The sequence below is a fragment of the Artibeus jamaicensis genome, unplaced genomic scaffold (assembly GCF_021234435.1).
Source record: "Artibeus jamaicensis isolate MK-2021 breed Jamaican fruit bat unplaced genomic scaffold, CSHL_Jam_final contig_354, whole genome shotgun sequence".
Classification (NCBI taxonomy): Eukaryota; Metazoa; Chordata; class Mammalia; order Chiroptera; family Phyllostomidae; genus Artibeus; species Artibeus jamaicensis.
Genome location: NW_026521803.1, coordinates 6,775,066 through 6,801,997, shown reverse-complemented (window position 1 = coordinate 6,801,997; position 26,932 = coordinate 6,775,066). Strand labels below are relative to the sequence as shown.

General features: G+C 41.6%; 1 protein-coding gene across 2 annotated transcripts in view; it reads right to left on the bottom strand.

The window, feature by feature from the left end:
• The window catches only part of COLEC12 (collectin subfamily member 12), a 233,281-nt gene that overhangs the window by 189,222 nt on the left and 17,127 nt on the right, over window positions 1-26,932 (bottom strand). Inside the window, exon 1 of one of the 2 annotated variants that reach the window (XM_053664310.1) lies at window positions 18,835-19,030. The exons of the other annotated variant lie outside the window; for it this stretch is intronic. Coding sequence (XP_053520285.1) covers window positions 18,835-18,841 — 7 coding nt within the window. The 5' untranslated portion in view covers window positions 18,842-19,030. Of the gene's footprint in view, window positions 1-18,834; window positions 19,031-26,932 lie in introns of those variants that run through there. 2 annotated transcript variants of the gene reach the window in all.

Here is a 26,932-nt window from a genome sequence, read left to right as displayed (position 1 = left end):
CATCAGTTGCCTCCCAAATGTGCCTGACAGTGGACCAAACTGGAAACTCAGGCACATACCCTGACCGGGAATCGAACCCACGACCTTTTAGTTTATGGAATGACGCTCCAACCCACTGAACCACACTGGCCAGGGCAAGAAGTGTCTTAAATCAGTCTTTTTTAGTATTTTTTCTTTGGAGTGCAAAAGAGAATTTTGGAAACACTGCATACTATATCCCTTTCTTGGAAATTCATAATGGATTTTGAATTATTAGAGACTCTAAAAAGTGCTAAAAGAGCAAGAGAGAAAAAAACTTGTTTAACTTTGTTTTACTCAGTGCTTTCAAAAGTTGACCTAAGAATCCTTTTTAAAATCTTTAAAAGTTGTAAAGTTGGGCAGGTAACACTCAGTGTAACAGTTCATTAGCATAGGTGTTCCCCCGAGACCCAAATTTTCCCAGCTGTTCGATTTCTTTAAGTATATTTTATTAATTATGCTATTACAGTTTTCCCAATTTTCTCCCTTTATCCCCCCTCCACCCTGCACCCCCCCCAAACCCCCCAGCATTTCCCCCCTTAATTCACGTTCATGGATTATATGTATAAGTTCTTTGACTTCTCTGTTACCTATACCATTCTTAATCTCTCCCCATCTATTTTATGTCTACCAATTATGTTTCTTCTTCCCTGTACCTTTCCCCCCAATTCTTCCTCTCCCCCTGCCCATTGAAAACCTCCATGTGATGTCCATTTCTCTGATTCTGTTCCTATTCGATTGTTTGCTTAGTTTTTGTTTTCATTGTTGTTGTTGTTGTTGTTGGGGTTTTCTTTGGTTCAGTTGTTGATAGCTGTGAGTTTGTTGTCATTTTCCTGTTCATAGTTTTTGAGTTTCTTACTTTTCTTAGATAAGTCCCTTTAACATTTCATATAATAAGGGCTTGGTGACGATGACTCCTTTAATTTGAACTTATCTGGAAGCACTTTGTTGCTTATGTGGAAGCAACTGTCTCCTTTTCTCTTGCTTTTTTTTTAAGATTCTCTGTCTTTAATCTTGTGTAACATAATTATGATGTGCTTTGGTGTGTTCCTCTTTGGGTCCAACTTCTTTGGGACTCTCTGAGCTTCCTGGACTTCCTGGAAGTCTATTTCCTTCACCAGATTGGGGAATTTTTCCTTCATTATTTATTCAAATAAGTTTTCAATTTCTTGCTATTGTTCTTCTCCTTCTGGCACCCCTATGATTTGGATGTTGGAACACTTAAAGCTGTCTCAGAGGTTCCCAAGCCTCTCTTCCTTTTTTTGAATCCTTGTTTCTTCATTCTGTCCTAGTTGGATGTTTATTTCTTCCTTTTGTTCCAACTCATTGATTTGAGTCCTGGTTTCCTTGTCACTGCTGGTTCCTTGAATATTTTGTTTTATTTCACTTTGGGTAGTCTTCATTTATTCATTTTTTGACCAATCTCAATCAGTTCTGTGAGGATCTTGATTACCAATGTTTTGAATTCTACATCAGTTAGGCTGGCTATCTTCTCATTGATTAGCTCTTTCTCTGGAGTTTTACTCTGTTCTTTCACTGGTACCATATTTCTTTGTCTCGGCACACTGGTCTGGTTGACTGTTTCTTTAATTCCTTGGTTGTCGGAGTTCCATGCAGTTTGTTTTTCTGGCACTTCTGGTCATATACTGGTTTTAGATTGGTTGTTATCCTCCTTCTGGTTGTGTGAAGAAGCAAAGGGTTTCCACCTACACCTCCATCTTGGCTGGAACTCCTCCCCAGCTGTTTAATTGATAAATAGCTTAGTCAGGCTGGTGATGGAATGGGCATTTAAGGAACTGAAAATAAGAAAGAGGCAAGAGTTGATGGGGCTTACGTCTCTGTGGAGAACCCACAAGAGACATGGGAGAGAGAATGAGAAGTCAGGGGTTCCTAATGCCTGGACATGTTAGAAGGCAAAAAGCAATCATAGGGCCACAATGGCTGACAGACAGGTTTGAGGGAGACAAACAACCTCATATTATCTACATTGTTATTTTCTGTTCTTGAAACCTTTTCCTCTGTGTGGGCCCAAGCCACATGTGTCCCAGATCGTCTTTATAGTTTTGGGGGCCTGCAAAGGTGATATACTCAAATAAGGATATTCTTCCTAGAGAACATACAGTCATTTTAACAACTTGCTGCCACGTAATGGCTACACTCCTACATAAGCAGAGATTTGGTTAAGATTTATGGCCTCCTAGTTCTACAGTGGCCATAACTTGATCCCTTCTCTGATAGCAGTTTGTCTGCAGGAGAGAGGTAACCTGCACACACTAAATGGCAGAATGTGTTTGATTTGAGTTATATCTATAAGCACAGACTTTCTTAGCCTCCAAAGATGCACTTCAGCATTTTCACTTTAATGCGTATGAGCTACAATGTCTTTTGCTTGCCTATCTCAAAATGTGATTTTTATTTCATTTTATTTTTTACTTTCCTTGGTAACTGGCACAAAGCCGCATCCACCAGAGGTTTTGTGATAGAGACTGCTGAATGGAATTCTGTTGCTGATTTATTCTTTGAGCCTTGCTGTTTCAGAGTAGCATAAATTCAAGTGAAGTTTAGTTTAGTTAACTTAGAGAGTTGAGTCATACATATTAAACTGTTCTGATCAATCTGTGGACCAAACTATGCAATATCCCTATGGTTAGAAATTATCTCTCTTTCCCATACACTTCCTTTGTATCAGTGTGATAGCACTTAACTGTCTCCCTTATACTCAGTTCTGGTTTTGACTCCATTGATGGAAAGACATTTAAAAACGAGAGGCTTGTCACACTGTAACCCTCAGCAAATAATAAGTTAATGGGACATTACAGGCACTCAGTAATTGTTGAAAATTAAGCAGATCTGAATTATAGGTGTGCCTATCTGTCCTACTAACTGATGAATTCTTCATGGAATGATATTAAATCTTTCTCTTTTAGAATGTCCATCATGCTTGGGGAAGATAAGAGAGCCAATAATACTTAGTAACTACTGAATGTCGGGTACTTTCCAGTCACTGTGTTTCTCTGTTTTGCATATGAGGAAACTGAGGCTCACGGAAGTTTCATAATTTGACCCAAGGACTTACAGCTTGTGAGTAGCCAGAGCAAGATTAAAACCCAGTCTGTGGGTCTCTCCACATGGTGATGGTCACTAACCACACAGACCCAAGAAACAGAACCCTGTGCTACCAACAAAGAAAGCTAAGAAGCTATGATCATATCACAGAATTTTGAAAATCTTTAGGCATTTGGGACCCAGGTCACTCTGAAAGAAAGATAAAAGTGAGGCTAAAATAGGAGGACTCATTGAACATACATTTAAGAAGAAACTGACTATAATAAAAAAGATATAGTAAGTGTTGTTAAGAATAAGATAAATTAGAATCCTAAAACACTATTTATAAGAATGCAAAGTGGCATAGCCACTTCAGAAAACAGTCTGGCAGTTTCTCAAAACAGTTAAAAATAGAGATAACATAGGATCCAGAATCCCACCCCTAGGTATATACCCAAGAGAAATACAAACATATGTCCACACCCAAACTTGTACATGAATGTTTATAGCAGCACTATTCATAGTTATAAGAAACTGGAAACAACCCAAATGCTCTTCTAATGAATGAACTAATGAATGGGTAAATAATTGTGTCATACCCACACAATGGACTGTTATTCCACAATTAAAAAGGAATGGAATATTGTTACATGCCACAACATGGAAGAAACTTAAAAACATTATGCTAAGTGAGAGAGGTCAGTCACAAAAGAGCACATATTGTATGATTCCATTTGTATGGAATGTCGACATTAGGCAAATTCATAGAGTTAACAAGCAGATTAAAGGTTTACTAGAGCTAGGGGTCTGGGGAGAAAATCCCTGACTAATAATTGATATGGGGTTTCTCTTTGGAGTGATGACTGTGTTCTAAAGTTGACTGTAATCACAATTGCAAACCTGTGAATATATAAAACCAAACAAATGCCAAATACCGTAGTTTAAATGGGTGACTTGTGTGGTATGCAAAGAAAAAAAGCAGTTGGACTTCCAAGGTCACCCACAAGGTAATGACTGTCTTCCCTTTTTCACAGCAGAATATCAAAAATTTATTACTCCGCCCTGGCTGGTGTAGCTCAGTGGATTGAGCGCGGGCCTGTGAATTCAAGGATCGAGGTTCGATTCCCAGTCAGGGCACATGCCTGGGTTGCAGGCCAGTTCCCAGGAGGGGACACACAAGAGGCAACCATACATTGATATTTCTCTCTCTCTCTCCTTCCCTTCCCCTCTAAAGATAAATAAATAAAAATTTTAAAAAATTATTACTCAGAGAAGTTCAAACTAAAGGTCTCTGCTTTCCAGGACACCAGGAACAGCTGAGATGAGGGGAACTATAGTGAAATTAGGAGAAAAGGTGAACTTTATATACTGAATGTTCAGTTGATACTCTTTTCCCAAACTGCACCTGCTGTGCTGAAGAATGGTAGATTCTTCCTGGAAAAAAAAATGATCCTGATTCTAGCAGGTCCCCATCAGAACAGGGCAACGAGATCAGTCTAGATTGACAGTCGCAGTTAACAAAAGCCACCAAAACAGAGAGGTTCAAATTAACCTTCACAGTGTTCCACTCTTATGTATGAGAAGACAGCCAAGGATCACCAGACATCTGACAGAGTCTCTAACATGAAAAGACAAAAAGAAACCAGACAAAGGAATTTGGAAGAGACGTATTTTATGTAGGATAAAAATTTCAAAAAACTCCTACTATTAATATCTTTATGGAGAAAAAAGAACATACTATATCTATAAAATAATAGCCGGATGCTATAAAAAGGAATCATCATCTATCACCATATATTTGACCCCCTTTGCACTTTACCACCTGCCAGCTCCCTTCCCTCTGGTCACCACCACACTGTTGTTTGTATCTATGAGGGTTTTTGTTGCCTTTCTTGTTTGTTCATTTGTCACTTTCAGTTTGTGTCTCGCACACACGTGAAGATTTGACCTTGGGTGGTGGGCACACAATGCAATATACAGATGACGTATCCTAGAATTGTACACTTGAAACCTATATAATCCTATTAAGCAGTGGCACTCCAATAAATTTAATTTAAATAAGTAAAAAGATAAAAAATTAAAAAGGAACCATCAGAGAAAAATAAAAATCTTTTAGAAATCAGAAATATGATTACAAAAAATGAAAACTTAATAGAAGAGTTGGGAGATGGAGTTGAAATAGTCCAGAAAGTAGAAAAAAGGGCAAATGAAACAGAAAAGAGTAAAGACAAGGAAAAAATTAGAGAATCAATTCAGGGGGTCCAATATTCAAGTAGCAGGATAAAGAACAAAGGGAAAAAACCATCAGAGGAAAAATCAAACAACACCCAGTATTGGAGGAAATGAATCTTCAGAATGAAAGGGCCCATCACTTACCAGCACAAAAAATAACAGATCTACTCCAAGGCACATAGTCATAAAAGTTCACACAACACCGAGGATGAAAAGAAAATCCTAACAGCTTCCAGACAGAAAACAAAAAGACTATGACAAGAATAAATATATAAATAAAAAAAAGAATGGCTTCACACTTCTCAACAGCAAACTGGAGCTAAAAGAATAATAGATCACTGTCTTCACAATTCTAAGGCTAAATTATTTCTGGCACAGAAATCTCTCATTTAAATGAGGAGGTACAGAAAGACCTTTATAGACTTACAGACTCTCCAAAAATGTACCTGTCATGCACACTGTTTTCAGGCAGTAGTTGGAGAATGCATTCCACTAAAATAGGAACAAACTCAGAAAGATGTGTGTGTGTGCATGTACACACCCTAAACTTAACCCTAATCCTGAGTAGGTCAGAAGGCTCCAGGAAAGATTTCATGAAGAAGATAAAAATTAGAGTATACCTAATATTTTTGAATACATTTTATAGAAATTTAGCAAAGTGAAAGAGACCTTGGGGATGAATGATGATGTATGCATACACAGGAAGAAGCTAAACAAACAAAATGAGAGGATTATTAACTCCAGGGGAAACAATGTTACACAAGAAACAATATGAATCAGCCCTGAAGAGCATTTACACCACTGTAATAATGCAAACACCAACTTTGATCTAATCAAGATTGGGGAACAACTATGTTGGGATGATGAAAGGTAACAGGTGTTCATGAGGGCTGTTAGATGAAGAGTAAAATAATTAAATCTTCATCTGCTCTAAAGGGAAGGCAATATATAATGCTAAAGCCAAAATAATAATAAGGAAGAGTACCATAATCATGTTACTTACGGGTCCATGATACAGGAAAACGTCTGCATAAAGAGCTACCAGCATAACAAGCTACCAACAGTTCTTCCCATCCCTCTACCTGCAAGTCCATTTCTATTCCTCTTCGTTCTGGAAGTGCCCTTAGTGGCCTTTCAGCTTCTGTTTTCATCCCCTTGGCATGCAGCTGCCATGTGAAAGGTACAACTACCCTGATGGCTTAGAGGCCACATAGAGAGAGAGGATCGGCGGAGGACGAAGGACTGTGAAAGGAAGTAGAAAAGAACTAGTGAGCCCTCAGCCATCCCATCCACCTTGGCGATGCTCCAGCCACGGCAGTGAGGCCTTCCAGCCTGGTCAACTCCTTGGGAAGAAGAGAGCAGCCATCCTACCAAGCCTGACTGGAACTGCGAAACCATGAATAAATACATAGTTGTTGTTTTAAGCCACAGGGTTTGGGGGTTGTTTATCAGGCATCAGTGGATAACTGAAGGAAAAGTAAATGCCAAAAAAATGCTAAAAATGTTCTTAATGGAAAATGATGAAATGATGATGGGCTGGGCAGGAAACTGCTGTTTTTCATAACAAACCTGTGATATTTTCTGATTCTTTAAACTCAGTGGAACTCTAGCATTAATATAAATAAAGTAAAGCAAACAAAACAAGGGAATGTAATGGAAGATATAAGGTAAGATAAAGAAAAGTGCCCAGGTCCAAATAATGCTAATGACCAGAAAAAGGTACCCTGCTCTCCAAAGTGCCAGTGAGCAGAATTCAACCTGAGGCAACAGAATAAAAAGTTGGGACATGCAGCCTTAAATACCTGGCACAAAGTTAGGTTCTGATAAAGGCCACATTGAACAGAACAAGTTCAGACTTTTTTCAGGAGCCAGGCTGAAGGACTGTGGACAGAGGCTAGGCTGAATACAGACTCTTTTCCAAGCTAAGCTCAGTACTGCCATCCACGTGAGTGTATCCATCAGCTACCCCACTCTGTTTCTACCTTGATGCAGCCCTAGCTCTTGAGTAGTCATCATTGTTAGAACAAAACGGTGCAGTCCCACCCACTGTTCAAATATGTAATTGCTTCCAATCAGCTAGTTAACATCTTCTGCTATGAGCATTCCTGCAAGCTGCCTCCATGTGTCCCCACCATGACCAACTATGGCAGCAGGCCTACAGGCTGAAGAGGTGAGAAGGTGCCCCTGCATTTCTAGGACCAAATGCTCACTGCAATCTGGACCCCTGAGTCTACAGCCACCCACCACTGGCCAATGCTCCACTGAACTGCTTTCACATGGCTGTCTGTGGGAACTGTGGCCTCTACTGTGTGTCACTGGATTGCTAGAAATTTCAGGTGCTGCTGTGCTATTTTGGAGGGCTTTTCCCCTGAGGCCAGAGACTGAGGTAATGGTAAAGCCTGGGCTTTGGAATTAAAGATCTGGGTTTGAAGACTGGCTCTACCTTGTACTGACAACATAAGCTCACATCTTCCACTCAGTCTCATATAGGATGGGACCAATAATTCCTATCGCACATCATTGGGAGGGAAAAATGAACTGGTAAATGGGAAGCACCTGACACATACTGATGCCTGATAAATATGAGGGGATTTCTTTGAAGTTAAGGGAGCAGTGGTAGTGATAGCAGCTACTATGCTTCAAGGTTCAAAATAAATATACCAAGACTTGAATGTTTGTGAAATATGGGATAGCTTTAGTTTGGGGTAGGGATTATTTTAGTCATCCAGTTTCAAAAAGACAAGAAGCCCCAGTCTGAAGTTAGCATTTGAGGGAGGGCAATAGCAGGGAGAGAGAAATAGGTAGGGTGGGTTCAATCTCAGCTGTACCTAATTGACACTGAAATATCTACTTAATGTTGAAAAATGTATTTCAATGTACTGGAGGCTGTAAAAATTGAAGACAGGCCTTGATTCAACCCTAGGAGCTGTATGGATAATATCTGGCCTGGTTTTATAGCTTTACAAATATAAAAATTCACGTTGCCCTACTCTGTAAGTCATAGTCGTTAAGTATTCTGCCAGTGAATGAGCTCAGTGCAATGTAATAAAATGTCAGAGGTTCAGGATATTTTTGATGGTATAATTAGAGCTGTCTTGCATTCAACTGCTCCAAATCTGCCCCTACCCTACTCCGAGTGGATAAAGGAAATTGTAGCTATTTAAATACTTGTAGATTATTTCAAATACTACAAGAGACTTATTTTTGATTACTTAGCTGCTGACTTTCATGTTTTGTAATGGGATTACTTTTTGGTTCAATGATATAGTTTGTATGAGTCAAAATTATAAACACATAAAATGACTCCATATTCTGGCATAATTTATAACTCTGATGCTTGTAAAAATAGCAGATTCTTGCTTTTAGGACAAAGAGAGATATTCTACATTTTTCCTTCTGTAACAGTCCATCAAAATTGAGAATTTTTTGTTACTTTCACTTTTAAATTGGTAGGGGGGACTACACAAGGTTTCCAGCAGCAGCCAACTTCAACAACTTAAAAAGAAAAAAATATGACACTCAAACCCCTGACTTCCATATCCATCATTCATGTGTGACTATGGGGAAGGTGATGTGCCTCCCTTTCTTCAGCGAAGGACCTTCTCATCAAGTTATGACAGACAGGTTAATAAGAAGAGAGTCAGGATGAAGGCTTGATTACCCATCTCAAACTTTATTATATGAAGGCCCTGGAAAGGACTCAAATACGTGAGTCATTTGACAAGAAAAACTGATCCCATCCACTTCTTTGGAGGCACAGAAAAAATAAGTGGTCTTTGTTAAAAAAAAAAAAAACAAAAACTCATACATCTGTTCTGTTTTGAAATCAATTAACTTTACATTTAGTTTATCCAAACAAATATGCCCAAGCAATATACTGTAATTAATTACAAATGAAGGACCAAAATAAAGCTTAGGAGACAAAGTGTGCAAATACCCTGAATTGGATTTTCTCATTTCTCACGCCAAAATGTCATACTTGACATTTTCAGTGTGGCTCTGATGCACCATTTGCCTCTATAAAGACTATTAAATTACTATTAGAGTAATGTAACTTGAAATATGAAATGCAATTCAAGTTAATGAATCGGCTCAAACCTCCCCTCCAAATGAAAATAACCTTGTTTTCAGCCAGGTTGCCCTCTCCTCCTGGTTCCTCCTGCCACACTTGTCTGAACTCCATTCAAATAAGGAACATTTGACCTTTCCTTTGGATTCCAGCTGTTCATGCCTGTCTTATCCTGCGTACAAGACTGCAAGGTCCTTTAGGACAGAGAATATACACATATTGAATATTTGAAGATATTTAAATAATATACTAAATAAAGAATAAATGAAAGCTAATTAGGACTTGGTGACCCAATTGTAAATAATAAATAAAATAGAAATTGACGGTTTAATAGAAAATTCACACTACCAATTAAATAGATATGATGTCATGTGGTTAAAAAAACATACACATAACCTACCCTAATATTTATTTAGAGACATATTTGTTTTATATTTTAATTCTGTGATGTCATTTTCTTACTGTATACAAATGGACACTGGATTTGAGATTCAAATCTTTAAAAATATTATACCATTACCAGCAGTCACATGAATAATAGTACTCTTGGAAATTTAGTGTTCCTAGCTATAGTAAATGTTTTTATATATATTTACCAATTTTAGAGGACTTCTGGCCAAGATGAAGGCATAGGTAGTCAAATTGTTCCTTCTCGCACAACCAAAATAAGGACAACAAAAATTTAAAAACAAAAAAAACAACCAGTACTGACACAAAATTGAACCATATAGTTAGAAGTGTGACAGCCAAGGAGTTAAAGTAGACACATTCATCCAGACCAGTAGGAGGGGCAGAGTCGGAGAGTCGGAGAGTCGGGAAGAGGGGTCGTGACAAAAAAAGTGATGGCTAGTGGACCCTGGGCAGGCAAGGTGGCAGCAAGTGGACCCAGCAAGGTGGCGGATTGTGGAGGGGCACAAAGTGGCTGGCAAACTAGGTGGTCCCATATTCCCACACAGATAAACCAGGTGAAACTGGGGAGCGAGACAAACCACACAACCCAGGGTTCCAGCACGGAGAAATAAAGCCTCAAAACACCAATTGAAAACACCTGAGGGCATTGAGGTGCCGGGAAAAACTCCCAGCCTCACAGGAGAGTTCACTGGAGAGACCCACAGGGTCCTAAAACATACACAAGCCCACCCACAAGGGAATCAGTACCAGTAGGGCCCAGTCTGCTTGTGGGTAGCAGGGGAAGTGACTGAAATCCAGCAGAGCAGGGCCAGTGCCATTGTTCCCTCTCAGACTCCTCCCCCATGTAGAGTGTCACAACACAGCTACTGGGTTGCCCCACCCTGGTGAACACCTAAGGCTCTGCCCCTCACTATGTAACAGGTGTGTCAAGACCAAAAAAAATGGCACAAACCCAAGAATAGATCAAAGCTCCAGAGCAAATACAACTAAGCGACAAAGAGATAGCCAACCTATCAGATGCACAGTTCAAAGCACTGGTGATCAGGATGCTCACAAAATTGGTTGAATCTGGTCACAAATTAGATGAAAAAAATGAAAGCTATGCTAAAGGAAATAAAAGAAAATGTACCAGGAACCAACGGTGATGGGAAGGAAACTTGGACTCAGATCAGTGGGCTGTACCAGAAGGAAGAAAGAAACACACAATCAGAAAAGAATGAAGAAACAAGAATACAAAAAAATGAGGACAGGCTTAGGAACCTCCAGGACATCTTTAAACATTCCAACATCTGAAGTATAGGGGTACCAGAAGGGGAAGAGAAAGAGCAACAAGTGGAAGAGTTATTTGAACAAATAATGAAAAAGAACTTCCCCAATCTGGCTAAGGAAATAGACTTCTAGGAAGTCCAGGAAGTTCAGAGAGTCCCAAAGAAGTTGGACCCAAGGAGGAACACACCAAGGCACATCATAATTATATTACCCAAGATTAAAATTAAGGGGAGAATCCTGGAAGCATCAAGAGATAAGGAGGAAGTTACCTACAAAGTGTTCCCATCAGATTGCCAGCTGATTTCTCAAAAGAGACCTTACAGGAAAGAAGGGGCTGGAAAGAAATATTCCAAGTCATGAAAGGCAAGGACCTACACCCAAGATTGCTCCATCCAGCAAAGCTTTCATTTAGAATGGAAGGGCAGATAAAGTGCTTCTCAGATAAGGTCAAGTTCAGGGAGTTCATCATCACTAAACCCTTACTATATGAAATGTTAAAGGGACTTATCTAAGGAAAAAAGATAGAAAACATGTACAGTAAAATGACAGCGAACTCACAAGTATTAACAACCACACCTAAAACAAAAACAAAGGCAAACTAAGCAAACAAATAGAACAGGAACAAAACCACAGAAATGGAGATCACATGGAGGAGTAGCAACAGGGGAGTGGGAGGAGGAGAGAGGGGGAAAGGTACAGAGAATAAGTAGATAGATGGTAGGTAGAAAATAGATAGGGGGAGGGTAAGAATAGTAAGGGAAATGTAGAAGTTAAAGGACTTATAAGTATGACACATGGACATGAACTAAAGTGGAGGAAATGTGGGTGGGAGGGCTGTGGAGGGGAGTGAAGGGGGAAAATGGGACAACTGTAATAGCATAATCAATAAAATATATTATAATTAATTAATTTAAATATATATATTTACCAATTTTATATCACTACTATAACAAATGAGAAAACTGCGCCATTTCACTGTAACTACAAACTTCACTATAAATACAGTCCCTGGATTTCCATAGGGCTGATTTTTGGACCGTGCTACAAAAAGGACACCACCAGTGGGGGCAGCTGGGGACGGACCAAGTTAACTTGTTTTCTCATCGAGAACACAGCCCCCTCCTGTCTCTGAGGTTGAACACATCTGTAACTTAAAAATTACCTTCACTTCAAACTGAACTTTTGCCTTTGTGTTATAAACTATATTACTCGATTAATTTAACACAAATGGTTCATAACTGGCAATTATATTACTGCCTGAAGGAAGCGGCAGGTTATAATAACAGTATTATAATTAAAATGTCTTGCGTTCTCATTCAGTGCTGGATACCATTCCAAACAACTGATCTACACTCATTCTTTATCTCAAAAGTACACTATCTGGTAGGTGCCGTTGTTATCTTCCATTTGACTGATGAGGACACTGGGGGCCCCAGTGGTTAAGTAAATTGCAAGTGGTCACCAGGCCCTCTGGTTTCAGAGCCCACTCTCCTTACTGTCATACTGATATCATCAGATTCAACTTCTGGTATCAGCACATATAATTACATTTTATGAAATGATTATATTTTGTTTTAAAATTTTTATTTATTTTTTAGAGAGAGGGAAAGGGAGGGAGAAAGAGATGGAGAAAAATATCAATGTGTGGTTGCCTCTCACATGGCCCCCACTGGAGACCTGGCCTGCAGCCCAGGCATGTGCCTTGACTGGGAATTGAACCAGCGACCCTTTGGTTCACAGCCTGAGCTCAACCCACTGAGTTACACAAGCCAGGGTGAAATGATTATACTTTAAAGTAATATTTTCAACAATAAAATTGGACTATTTTACCTTTGAATAATACATTGTTATGTAAATATCAACCAGTTTCCTAACATTTCTATGTGACACGGAAGTGACTAGGCCCAGACAAGTTGGGTTACTTCCACAGAACCAATGACAAATTAGCTTTTCATGCAGAATGTCAAATATTCAACTTCTCAGGGTACTGAATATGACCTCATGCGACACCGAGTTATAGCCCCAAACCATTCAGGAAGCATAGGGAGTCATATTTAATACATCCAAGTCCAATAAGTTTATTTAATTTTTAAACCTTCTCCATGTTGAAAAACACATTTATTTTATATTTTAAAAGTCCTAATTGAATATTCATGGTAAATTTAGGGGTTAAGAGAGCCCTAGGATCTTTTCAGAATTTTAATTTGGGATTACTAATTTCTGCTTACACTGGCTTTCACTGCTATATAATTACGAAGGTTTCTTAAGCAATTGGACAGACCTATTGAATGTACTATATTGGTTTGCACTCTTCAAATACCATTCACTTAAAGAAATCAAATAACTGCTTGATGAAAAGTTACCTCCTTTAAGTTTTGAATGGTTAGTTTACTTGTCAGCAGTAAATAAATACTTTCTATGAACAATGCCTATACCTCCCTATCTCTTGTTTGAGACATTACTTATCATTATTTTGAATGTTTGTTTTTACTCATCACCTATTGGCAATTCTTGAAATCTCAGTCTATTCTCAAAAATGGCACTTCTGACAATGCTTCTTGTCTCACTGTAAACCTGTCAGCAAGGGTCCTCTAGGGGCTGTTTTTAGAGTTGATGGCTTCATTGGGCCAACCACACTCATTCAATCAGCCGTAAGCAAGACCTCCTAGGAAATCAACACTATATCTGGAAGCAAACCGAAAATCTGCTTTGCCTTTGCAAGAGTTCCCATCTAGAGTCTCCTCTAGTGGCTGGCTTTCTTCAGACCTTTAATGCCAAGTTATTATAGATAGGTCTGAGTCCAGGGAGTAGGAGCTTCTCTATCTCGAGCACTCACTATCTAGCAGAGTGTGGCACAGAGTAGATACTTCACCACATGCTGAGTGAATTATTAAGGTGTGGCCAGGAGGGAGGCTAGGCTAAAGGTGTAACATGTGGATTCTGAAGTCAGACTGAGTTTGAATACCAATTTCCCTACTGACTAGCTGGGTGCCCTGAGACAAGTAACTCGCACTCTCTGAGCCTATGTTTTCCTATCCACAAAATAGAGGAAATAACAAAGCCTGCCATGGCAAATATCCAATAATGTTAGTATTATTAAAAAGAAAAATAATAAATGCAGATATTAAGTAGCCCATCAGTCATACCTTAAAAGTTGTTTGTAAGGGCAAACCACAGTACAGAGCAACGTTACTCTTGGCATTTACCTTCCAACACATGACCCTGTTCCCTGCCTCAAGGCCATAGGCAGGAACTCCAGGAGCTGAGAGAGGCTGTGCCTTCAGAGTGGCAGACTACAAAAAGATAGAAAGGGAAGAACCAGCGTGGTGGAGCTGACCCTTCACTGGGGGTAGAGGCTCTCTGCAGATGACCACATCAAAGACCTGGAACACTTCCCCACCACCAGCCCCCGCCCCCACCCTCAGGCAAACTGCCTGATTCTTTTCATTCTGCTGCCCTAGCTGAAGTTCCAAAGCATCCTCACCATATACTGACAGCAGGAAGGCTGGGTTCTGCCACCCCTCTGGGCTTCCTCTCCTGGAGCTCCACACCTTCTCCCCACCATGGGGAGACGTGTGTGCCAGAGTTCACCCTCTGAGACATTACTCACATGCTGGGTTGACCCAAGGCAAAACATATTTTTTCTATCACAAAACTTAAATGTCTATTTTCCTGTTTGAAAATTAATACTTCAGGGTCCACTTAACTTACCTCAGCGGTAGTTGCAGCAAATGTTTTGAAGTAATATTTTAATGAGAATAAGCATTAATCAGAAAATTAGACACCTAGTTATGATATAGCTTGAATGCTATCATCTGCCAGCTTTTCCCATTACGCCACTATCAGAAGATGAGCTACGTGGAAAGGGTGGGGGGGCATGGGAACAATCTTAAGAGATTGCATAGGAGGACACAGAAAAGAATCTATATTTAGCAATAATTAAGCCTCAGATTAAGAATGTCAAGCATCCCCAAACTAATAATAAGTTAAAAGTATAATTAGATTGTAAATTTGCCTTATAGAGGAAGAGCAGCCCCAATTCCCAAACACTGAAGGGGAAAAGGCCTCATTTTGTTTCCATTTCCCTTCAGAAAACATGAAATCTTTCCATGTTAAATGCAGTCAGCCCTTACATACTTGTTTGCTTATCCCAGTTAAGGACAAGAAATCTTAGAGATACTGGGAGGGGAGGGAGGTTGGAGGACACGGTGAAAAGGTGAAGGCATTAAGTACAAATTGGTAATTACAAAATAGCCATGTGGATATAAAGTACAGCATAGGAAATATAGTCAGTAATGTAATAACTATGCATGGTGCCAGGTGGGTACTGGAAATACTGGGGGGAACTCTTTGTAAAGTATATGATTGTCTAAGTGCTATACTGTACATGTGAAGCCAATACAAAATAATATTGAACATAAACTGTAATCTAAAAAAATTTTAAAAGAGACATTGGGAAAGCAAGGAGAAAGAGGGCCCCCCAAAACAACAGGAAGTAGAAGTCTACTGCTTATTATTGCATTTTGAAAGTTTTATTGCCAAAGAGGATTGCAGAAATTCATATATTAAAAGCACAGAAACAAGCAGCTGAACACTATGTTTTGATGGCACCAACCTCCTCTCTGCGTTAAACCATGGCAGTGGTTTGGACCTCCAGGGTCCCGGGTGCGGGTGGTTGTTTTCAGTTGTCTCTTAGGCAGAAAGTGCCGCTGCATCGCAACTCACCAATACTCCCAACTTTCAGAAACAGCAATGTGATTTAGTAATGAGACACCTAACTCTAGAGGAGTCAGATTCCTTCATAAAAAAAAATGTAAGTATTTATCCAAAACTATGAGATTTATGGTGTGGTACAGCTAATTGAAAATGAAATTGGAAGTCAATTAAAACCAACTTCGTGTTTTAATCAGTTTAGAAGACTTCAAGTATTGCAGCAACAGGGTAAGTAATTTTCTCCTGGAAAATATATAATGATGTCATTATTTTGGTACTTGTGACTCCAGGGACGGAGGAACTAGAACAGAGACAGGTATTTGCTGAATGCAACAGATAGGTGGTGCTGTGGCCCGTGACAGACATTGAATTATCTGGTCTGGGTTACTACAAAGGCCATGTCTAAAGTACAATAGGTACCTTAAAAAGGCATCTGACTCGCACAGGAACTATATTTTTCCTTTGGAAAATAAACTTTTATAACTTATAAGGTGTCCACTAATTTTCTATTTGGCTAAAGAATGTTTTAGGTTAATACTTTGACTTTAAGAATTTGCAAGGCATCGCTTCTCGGCCTTTTGGCTAAGATCAAGTGAAGAATTTGCAAGGCCTGTCATTGACATCTGTCACTTAGGAAAGTCAAAATCTAATGGAACAGTGCCTTTCTGGAGCATAATGAGTTAATAACTGTGACACCAATCATAAACCCAAGGAAATCTTTGGGTTGTGTATCTATGGCAAACACTCAAAATAATTCCACTCGATAAAGGTGGCTTTCTCATTTGACTAGAAGGGCACTCTGTGCTTGGTTGGCTTCAGAAGCCTTGCGTCCAATTTCTTGGCCTCTCCCCTTTCTGGCTGCTGCCCCAGCTTTGGGTTACTTGGCTGTTCAGTTGTCTGAGATTTCTTCTAGTCTACACCAGAGGGGTGAGCACATCTGGTGTCCTAGGTCATTCTAAGCAATACAGGGAAATTGGCAACGCTTGTCTTTAGAAGCCTACTACCGGCCTCCTCGTTGCCAGTTCCTATTTCTTCTAGACTCAGTTTCCACATATAAAATGTGGGGATTAAGCCCTGACTGGTGTGGCTCAGTTGGTTGAGAGTCCCCACAAAGTGTAAGGTCACCGGTTCCATTCTCCGTTAGGGAACATGCCTAGGTTGCTGGTTTGGTCCCTGGTCAGGAAGTGTACAAGAGGCAACCAATCAATATTTCTCTCACACATTGATTTTTCCTTCCTTCTCTTTCTCCCTCCTTTCCCCTTTCTCTGAAAATTAATTAATTAATTAATTAAACATGGGAGTTAAAATACCTACCCCACCTAATGCCTTTTCAGCAGTGCCCAGACCACAGGGGGTAAGCAGTGAGCCTTCCTAAGCTGATCCAGAATGCAGTGTAAATATCACAAAATATGTTTAGTATTTTTAGGTGTTTCTTATTGCAGATTTGAAATTACACTTAAGTATCCAAAGAGCAGTGTCATTTACCCAGTCACAAAGCATAAGGTGATCCTCAGGGTTTAAGAGTCCACAAGAGTGAGTGGTTGGTTTACCTTTCCAAGAGTTCAAAAACTACTGGCTTCAGTGACCAGCGACGAGAATGCTAACTTTGGGCTAAAATGAGGTTAACCGAGCCCCAGAGTAACTTTCAGCCATGTGTACTCTTTCCTTTCTGGAAGGGTCCTGTAATCAGTGCTAGCTCCGGAAAGTGCGTGTTTCCTAACATGTAAATGGGAGAAGAGAAACTGAGATGGAGAGAGGAGGAACACACACTGCGTTTTGAAATTCTCCAGCCAGAAAGTTGTAACATATCTTTTGTTTCTCTTCCCCTGGGGCGGACCACTCTTTGCCTGGCGTTCAGTCTTCTCCCCTCCCAGGGTCTCCTAACGTGAAGATGTAATGCCTCGGAAGGAGAAGTAAGTGGTGGGACCTATCGCTCTGGAGTGTTTAGCGAGAACTGCCTTCAGAGAAACTTAGAGCCAAAAAGTTACTCCTGGAGCGTGTGGGGCTCCCTGGGCGCCTCCCTCAGACAACGACCCTGACTGGTCACAGCGATCTTTTCGTGTGGTTCCGGGCGGCTGGAAACTCGGTCACCGCGTCGGAGGCATTTCGCACCGAGCCCCCTCCCATCAGCGCGGCCCCCGCGGGGACTTAAACGAATTGTCCTAGCGCGTAACCAGGAACTCGAGTCCTGTGTATACACACGCCGGCCCATCACCAAACAACTCCCTTTGATGCCTCCGCTGTAATTATTTATCTCACATACAAGTCAGGGTTCTGCTGACAAATCCTCTTATTTCTACTAAACTGAAGGCTGCCCTGCAAAGCCCTTCCCGTTGTGATAGTGGTTAAAGGCACGTCACATCTGACACTTCCCTTAACTGGCCTGCAGGGGACACCGCCCAGGGGACGATTAATGGCATGGTTTGTGTCACCCCTGAACACACGTGGGCACACCAACTCCACAGGCGGGCACATGGAAGGCACGCGGAACCGAGGGCAGACCCACTGACTGGAAAATAGTCAGTGGGTCTGATGGAGCAAGATGCCAAACGCACTTCCCGAGCCAGCTGAACTCCGCGGGCACCTAATCATTGCCAGATGTAGGGAGGGCGCACCGAGAACATCCCCAAGTCCAGAGGAAAACACCGGGCCGACCTCACATCGACTTCTAGGATGGAGAAACGGCGACACCGGGGAGGAAAGCGGACCCTGGAGAGTGCGGAGCGCCGCAGAGCCGAAGGCAGACTCGAGGGAATGATGATACCTCTACTCTCTTCGGCATCTTTTTTCAATTAAAAAGTTGGAAACTGGAATCCATAAACAACGACTTAGGGCTTCAAACTGTTTCGCGGAGACACGATGGGAAGGGGAATACTTGCACACTTCCGAACCCCAGCCTCTGGGTCTCCTGCCGTGCCCAGCCCAGGAGGCCGAAGCGCCCCAAGGGTGCACGCACCGACCCGGCGCCCGCTCTTTCCCGGCTCCCCACCCCGAAAAAGTTCGTGCGCTGACGCCCCTCACTCTCTCCCGCACGCCCCGAAGCCCGCTCGGCCCCGCCACCGCTGCCGCCTCCCTACCTTTCATGGTGACGGAGGCGACGCACCGCCAGCGAGCCCTGAGCCGCTAAGGAAATTAGCGAAGAGCAGCGGTCACTGTGCACCCATGGCAGCCGCGCCGCGCGTAGGTCCTCCGCGCTCCAGCCCTCGTTCACCGCCGCCGCCGACCCGCGCTCCCCGCTTGGTGCTCTGCGCCGCGGGGCTGACGCGCGCGCCGCTCACCCCGGGCGGGAGGCGCCGCGCCCGCCAGCGCCCCTCCCCCTGGCCCTCCGGGGCGCGCCGGCCGCGGCGCCCGCGCCCCCTCGCGCCCTCCCGCGCCTGCCCCGCCCCGCCCCCGGGCCTGCGTTCTCCCCTGCCCTGTCACTTTCTCGCACTCTCCCAGGTGCTTTTACCCCTTGGACTAGCAGCAGAACGAAGCTTTCGGGTGGTTCAGTCTTTCTTCTCTGTGTGCGCGAAAGGTGCTGCTTCCGATGCCAATATACCTAGAGTGTGGAGCGAAACAGCTGGGGAGCAGCAGTGTCGCGGGGGTGGCAAGGTATGGTTGTCCCTTTCCCAGATAGCTCTGGGACATCGAGGGTTAAACTAAGGGGAAAAGTCCTCGGGATTCCAAGTTTCCGAGTGTGCTCGTTGACGCTCAAAGAAACAGGGCTGGAATCGAGCGTGCTCGCTGGCACCTGGGGAGAGCTATCGCTAAATCTGAAGTCACCATTAAACACAATCCCTGCAGAACTTGGAGCAGAATTACAACTCTTGGATCTTCCAGGAGAGAGGCAGAAGCAGGGACCAAAAAACGCACCACACTCCCCTTGGTTGGAAAAGTCACTCTCTACATCTACCGCTCGATCTTATCGACCCTGTTTTACTACGATAGGGAGAGTGGCTTCATAGTAAATTCCTTTCATTGTGACCCATCGTGTTGCCCGACTATGTTATCTTTCCATTTAGAAACCTTCTATACAGGCCCATTGTTTTATTGCTACAAAACTTTACGCGGTGAGTGGAGCTGTGAGGAGGCAGAGATGCAAAGGAACTTTCTTCAACAACCCTGAAATGCAAGAGTATCGCGTAACTTACTAGCACACCCAAAACAGTACAATTCTGGCTGGGCAGTGGTACGGCTGGACAGGTTTTCTTTCCTGAGGACTTGGTGATGCGGTGTAACCAACCCACCGTCTCATTCTAGTACCCAGAAATGGATACATTCTAAAATATTTCACGGACCGTCCCTTCCAGAAGCTCTCTTTTTTGAACATTAGAGGGGAACTTGTACATGGCTAATAAAGAAAAATACAAAAACTGACCCCTTTTTTTTTTTTTTCACTTTACTAGTTGATGACACCACAGGGTCCCTCAGAGTTGATCTGGAGACCTGCTCCAGCTCTCACCAAGATACTAATCTTGTCTTGCAGGGTCCCTGAAGGGAGCCCAGGATATGAATTCTCAGCCAGAGCTTACTAACCAGAGATAGAGTAAGTCCATTGGTTTCTTTGAGTAATAGTTTCTCCAACTGAAAATTTTGGCTCCAGTAATTGAATTTTAAAAACTATTTTTATAAAACCTAAATTATAGCCCTGGCTGGTGTACCTCAGTGGATTGACCAGGGGCCTGTGAACCAAAGTGTCACCAGTTCAATTCCCAGTCAGGGCAGATGCCTGGGTTGCAGGCCATGTCCCCAGTTGGGGGCACATGAGAGGCAACCACACATTAATGTTTCTCTCCCCCTCGTTCTCCTTTCCTTCCCCTCTCTCTAAAAAATAAATAAAATCTGAAAAAAAAGAACAAACCTAAATTATAAATATGACATCAAAAACACAGACAATAAAGGGAAAAAAAGATGCGTTGGATTTAATCAAAATTTTTGTGCATGAACAGACACTAACGACAGAGTGAAAAGGCTACCCACAGAATGGAGTTTGCAGATAAAAACCTACAGAATATGTTTGCAAACCATATATCTGATAAGGGGTTAATATCTAGAATATATAAATAACTCCTACAACTTAACAGAAAAAAACCACAAACAACCCAACCCAAAAATGGGCAAAGACTCAAATGGACGTTTCTGAAAAGAAGATACACAAATGGCTAATAAACATATGGAAAGTGCTTAACATCACTAATTAGAGAAATGCAAATCAAAACTACAGTGAGATACCACTTCATATGCACTAGGATGACTATTAATAAAAATTTAAAAACCACAGAAAATAACAAGTGTTGGTGAGGAAGTGGAAAAATTGGAAGCTTTGTGCATTGCTGGTAGAAGTGTAAAATGATAAGTATAGAAGTGCAGCCACTGTGTAAATCAGTATGGTGGTTTCTCAGAACATTAGACATATGATCCAGTAATACTTGCTTCTGGATATATGTTCAAAATAACCAAAACAGGGATTTGAATAGATATTTGTACACCACAATAGCTCAAAGGTGACAACAAGCAAAGTGTCCATCAATGGATGATTGGATAAACAAAACATTATATACACAAACAATGGAATATTATTTAGTCTTAAAAAGGAAGGAAATTCTGACACATGTGACAACATGGATGGATATTGAGACAGTATGCTCAGTGAAATAAGTCAATCACAAGAGAGCCAATATTGTATGATTCCACTTATGTGAGTTACCTAGAGTAGTCAAATCCGTACTGACAGAAAGTACAATGGTGGTTGCCAGGGGCTGAGGGGAGGTGAGAAAGGGGAGTTTCTGGTTTGCAAGATAAAGGGAGTTCTGGAGATGGATGGTGAAGATGGTTGTTCAATAATGTGGTTGTACTTAATGCCACTGAACTACACACTTGGAATGATTGGGATGATTTACGTTATGAGTATTTTATACAATAATTTTTTTTCTAACAGTAGAACTGTGAGGTTGAAAAAAAACCCCACAAAAACTTAACCTTATTGTGGTAGTTATAGTGAACTAGATTCTCACAGACGTGCTGATGAGAAAGCAGACACAGCAACTCTTTAGAGAACAATTCTAAGAAGAACTTCTGGAAAGTTGGCTCCTCCCTCCAGCCCTACTGTCTTCAGCACAGAATGGATTGAGCCCTACTCCGGAGTATACAAGGGCTGAAGGATGTGGTTACATGCAGATCATCAGTTGTTCAATTTCAGTTGTCTGCATTTTCTCCCCATCCCTGCCTCCATCCCAGTCAAACCCACCTCCCTCCCTTGCTTCTACCCTCCCCCTTGGTTTTGTCCATTTGTCCTTTATAGTAGTTCCTGAAAACTCTTCCCTTTACTTTCCCCTCCCTCCTCCCCTCTGGCTATTGTTAGATTGTTCTTAATTTCAATGTCTCTGGTTATATTTTGTTTGCTTTTTTCTTTTGTTGATTAGGTTCCAATTAAAGGTGAAATCATAATGGTATTTTTCCCTCACCACCTGGCTTATTTCACTTAGCATAATGCTCTCCAATTCCATCCATGCTGATGCAAAGGGTAGGAGCTCCTTCTTTCTCTCTGCTGTGTAGTATTCCATTGTGTAAATGTACCATAGTTTTTTGATCCGCTCATTTACTGATGGGCACTTAGGTTGCTTCCAGCACTTGGCTATTGTAAATTGTACTGTTATGATCATTGGGGTGCATAGGTTCTTTTGGATTGGTGTTTCAGGGCTCGTAGGGTATAATCCCAGAATTGCTGAGTCAAAAGGCAGATCCATTTTCAGTTTTCTGAGGAAATTCCATACTGTTTTCCACAGTGGCTGTACCAGTCTGCATTCCCACCAACAGTGCCCTGGGGTTCCCTTTTCTCTGCATCCTCTCCAACACTTGTTTGTTGATTTGTTTATGATGGCCAATCTGACGTGTGTGAGGTGGCAACTCATTGTGGTACTACTGATGTTAGTGATGCTGAGCATCTCTTCATATGTCTGTGGACCCTTTGTATGTCCTCCTTGGAGAAGTGAAGATTTCTCTGGTTAGCTGTGGGAGGAATTGAGGATTGAGTTGGGGCTCCAGGAGAGAAGTCAAAAGGCAAAGGAGAGGAGAATGGTGTGATTGGCAAGGACTGAGTCAAAACTGTGAAGGTGCCTTGAGCTTCTCAGTGAAAATAAGCTACAGGGCTTCCAGGTCATACTCAAGCCCCCCTTCCTCCAGCAGCGGGAGTCGTGTCCTGCATTCACATTACTTTTATAACCTTGGATATGGCATCTACCTATTTTAATCCTCACCCCAACCCTATGCTAGTACTGCCTCTGACTGATAAAAAAGCCCAATTGCTCTTGCTTCCTCCTTTTCCCTCAATCCCAATCCTGAAGGGGAGCAGTGCTTGCCACCCCAAAATATGACACCAAAAACACAGTTAATGAAAGAAAAAATAGATAAACTGCATTGCATCAAAATTAAAAACTTTTGTGTATAAACAGCAACCAACAGAGTCAAAAAGGAACCCGCAGAATATGAGTCAGCTAGTTCTCCATCCAGGAGTCTGGTAGCTGAGACAAACTGGGTGGTTAGGGCTTTACTTGTCTTTTTGAGCCAAGTAGAAGGCAGAGGGGGTTATTGTTTGGAACTTCAGAGGGCAGGAAGGCAAGTCACATGGAGATAGAAGAGCAAATGTTTGGTAAATTAATATTTTTGGGGTCATCTTTAACAAAGGGACACAGATTAAATGGGCCCTGCTTGGTTCCTCCCTGTCTATCGCACACCGCTTCATATTACACTATACTTATCTATGATGACACCTCCCATCCATGAGCAGGTCTCATTCCTCTATCTAAATTCCTTTTAGGCAGTTATGGGGAAGGTCAAAGGTTTTTCTTTTCTTTCTAAAATTTTTAATTAAATTTGTTGGGGCAACATTGGTTAATAGTATCATGTTTGTTTCGAGTGTATATTTCTGATAGTAGATCTGTCTATATATTGAGTCTTTCTCTACTTTTTAACTAAATCTTTTTTAATTAATTAATTTATTTATTTTTAGAGAGAAGGGCAAGAAGGGAGAAAGAGAGGGAGATAAACACCCATCAGTTGCCTCTCCCACACCCCCAGCTGGGGACCTGACCTGCAAACCAGCCATGTGCCCTGACTAGGAATCAAGCTGGCAACCTTTTGGTTCACAGGCTATCACTCAATCCACTGAGTCACACTAGCCAGGGAAAGTCTTTCTTTTTTTAAAAAAATGACCAGTTTTGCCCTGGCAGGTAGATCAGTTGCTTGGAGCACCAACCTGAAACACCAAGGCTGCTGATTCTATCCCTAGTCAGGGCACATACTAGAGTTTACCAATGAATTCATAAATAAGTGGAACAACAAACTGATCTCTCTCTTTCCCTCTCTCATACACACGCACACACACACGTTTCTCTCACTAAAATTTTTTTGATTTATTTATTTTTTATTGATTATGCCATTACAGTTGTTCTATTCCCCCCTTCATTCCCCTCCACCATTACCACCCCCCGTCCCCACCATTACCCCCCTTTTAGTTTATGACCATGTATCTCAAGTTCTTTAGATTCTATATTTCCCATACTATTCTTGCCCCATCTATTTTCTATCTACTGTCTATGCTACTTATTTTCTGTACCTTCTCCCCCCTTCTCCTCCTTCCACTCCCCTGTTGCTTACCCTCCTTGAGATCTTCATTTCTATGTTTCCACTCCTGATCTAGCTGTCCTTTTAGTTTGCTTTTGTTTTAGGTGTGGTTGTTAATAACTGTGAGTTTGTTGTCCTTTCACTGTTCATGTTTTTTTAACTTCTTTTTCTTAGATAACTCCCTTTAACATTTCATATAATAAGGGCTTGGTGATGATGAACTCCTTGAATCTGATCTTATCTGAGAAGCTCTTTATCTGTCCTTCCATTCTAAATGAAAGTTTTGCTGGATAGAGCAATCTTGTTGTAGGTCTTTGGATTTCATGACTTGGAATACCTCTTTCCAGCCCCTTCTTGCCTGTAAGATGTCTTTTGAGAAATCAGCTGACAGTCTGATGGGAAGTCCTTTGTAAGTGACTGTCCCCTTAGCTCTTGCTGCTTCTAGGATTCTCTCCTTCATTTTAATCTTGTCTAATGTAATGATGATGTGTCTTGGTGTGTTCCTTCTTGGGTCCAACTTCTTTGGGACTCTCTGAGCTTCCTGGATTTCCTGGAAGTCTATTTCCTTTGCCAGATTGGGGAAATTCTCCTTTATTATTTGTTCAAATAAGTTTTCCACTGGTGGCTGTTCCTTTCCCCCTTCTGGTACCCCTATAATTCGGATGTTGGAGCATTTAAAGATGTCCTGGAGGTTCCTAAGACTCTCCTCATTTTTTTGAATTCTTGCTTCTTCACTCTTTTCTGTTTGGCCATTATTTGCTTTCTTCTGGTCTACTCCATTGATTTGAGTCCCAGTTCCCTTTTCATCACTATTGGTTTCCTGTGCAATTCCATGCATTTCAATTAGTTTCACCTTCATATGTTTCTCTAATTTGTGGCTATAATCAACCAGATCTGTGAGGATCCTGATCACCAGTGTTTTAAACTGTGCGTCTGAGAGTTTTGCTATTTCTTCATTGCTTAGATTTATAGGCTGTGGGGCTTTGAGATCTTCTTGAGCCATTCTTGGTCTGTTCAAGCCCGTTAAGTATGAGGAGTGGAACCTTGGACTCCCAGGTCACTGTGTTGTGACGCCGTATGTGGGGGCGTGGTCAGAGTGGGGAAATGGCGGTGCCCTCTGATGCAGCTCACCACTGGGCCTGCTGGGACCCGTCCAATCACCCACTCCCTCGCTTGTCTACCTGCGCACGAATGCGCGACCACAGTCAAATCTCAGCCCTGCTCACTCGGTGGCTCAGTAGGTCCAACCCTGCGCCTGGGTTCCGCGCACCCGAGTCTGTCTGACCGAGTTTTCCTGTGCAACCCCACTCCACCAGCTGCTGGTTTTGCCCCTCTTACCGGTCAGGCTGAAGAATTTGTTGTTATCAGACTTCCAAAAAGTTCAATTTTCTGTGTTCTGGCTATGTTTTCTGTTGCTAATATTTAGTTGTCTCTAAACTTGGTTGTGTGAGAAAGCACGGCATCTCCACCTATGCCTCCATCTTGGCGGAAGTCTAAAAAGTTTTTAAATAACCAGCTTAAAATAAGCAATATCTCCAAAGGCATATTTTGGGTGCCAAACTCTGTTTCCTCCTTACCCACTCCAAGGCCGCCAGCTTCAAGGCAGTTCCTGGAGCCTCTTCTTAAGTTCAGTGTAAAGGCAAGAACCAAAAAAAATGGAAATGTGGCCTCTGGGTCTCTCTCAGCTTGGACAGATGGGTAACTTGACAGGTAAGCTGAAATTTTTTTTATCATGACCTGGGAAGATGACCAGCTGTTCTGTTCTAACTCCAAAATGTTAATGATTGTTTTTCTATTAGTCTTCAGATGTATTACACCTGTACATTTTAGATTATTGACCTACATTTAAAAAAAGGTTTTAGAATTTATTTTTGCTCTCAGTGTGTGCCTTTTGCAATAACACGGATGAGAGGAATTTACTTAGGTGTCATCTTTCGTTCGTTTTTTGTTTTTTTCCCATTCATTTGTTCTGGTGGAAATGAAATGTGTTGATGTGAGCAAAGCTGTAGTCTGGTGATCAGTAAAATTTGACTTTGTATTAAGTACCTGTTTGATTTATGGCAGGCCTCTAACATCTGTAGACTTGAGTATTCTAGCTGTAAAATGAAAGGTTTTTTAGACTGGGTCATTTCCAAATCTTTTTCAGCTCAAAAACTCTAACATGGAATACATATAAATACTATTTGAGTATAGAATAAATACATTAAAAATGTGAATGTTGGAAATTCATATTTGGAGATATATATATACCCACACATATGTGTGTGTGTGTGTGTGTGTGTGTGTGTGTGTTGCGTGTATATACACAGGTGGAATCCATAAAAACTGGAATTATCTTCTGGAGGGTGGGCCACTTGTAGTACCGGCTTCCCCCACTAGGTGAGTGTTCTAGGAACCCATCTGTATCAATGCACCAACTGGTGTTGTAAGAGGCTGTGAGAGACTGCAGTGAATTCTTTTTGAAGACTCTTCCAACACATTTGCCCATTTCATGATGGATGATTTATGAGCCCACCTGCCCACACCACGCTGAGTGGTCAGCATTTTTTGACTGAAAATGGCATGACCCCCGTC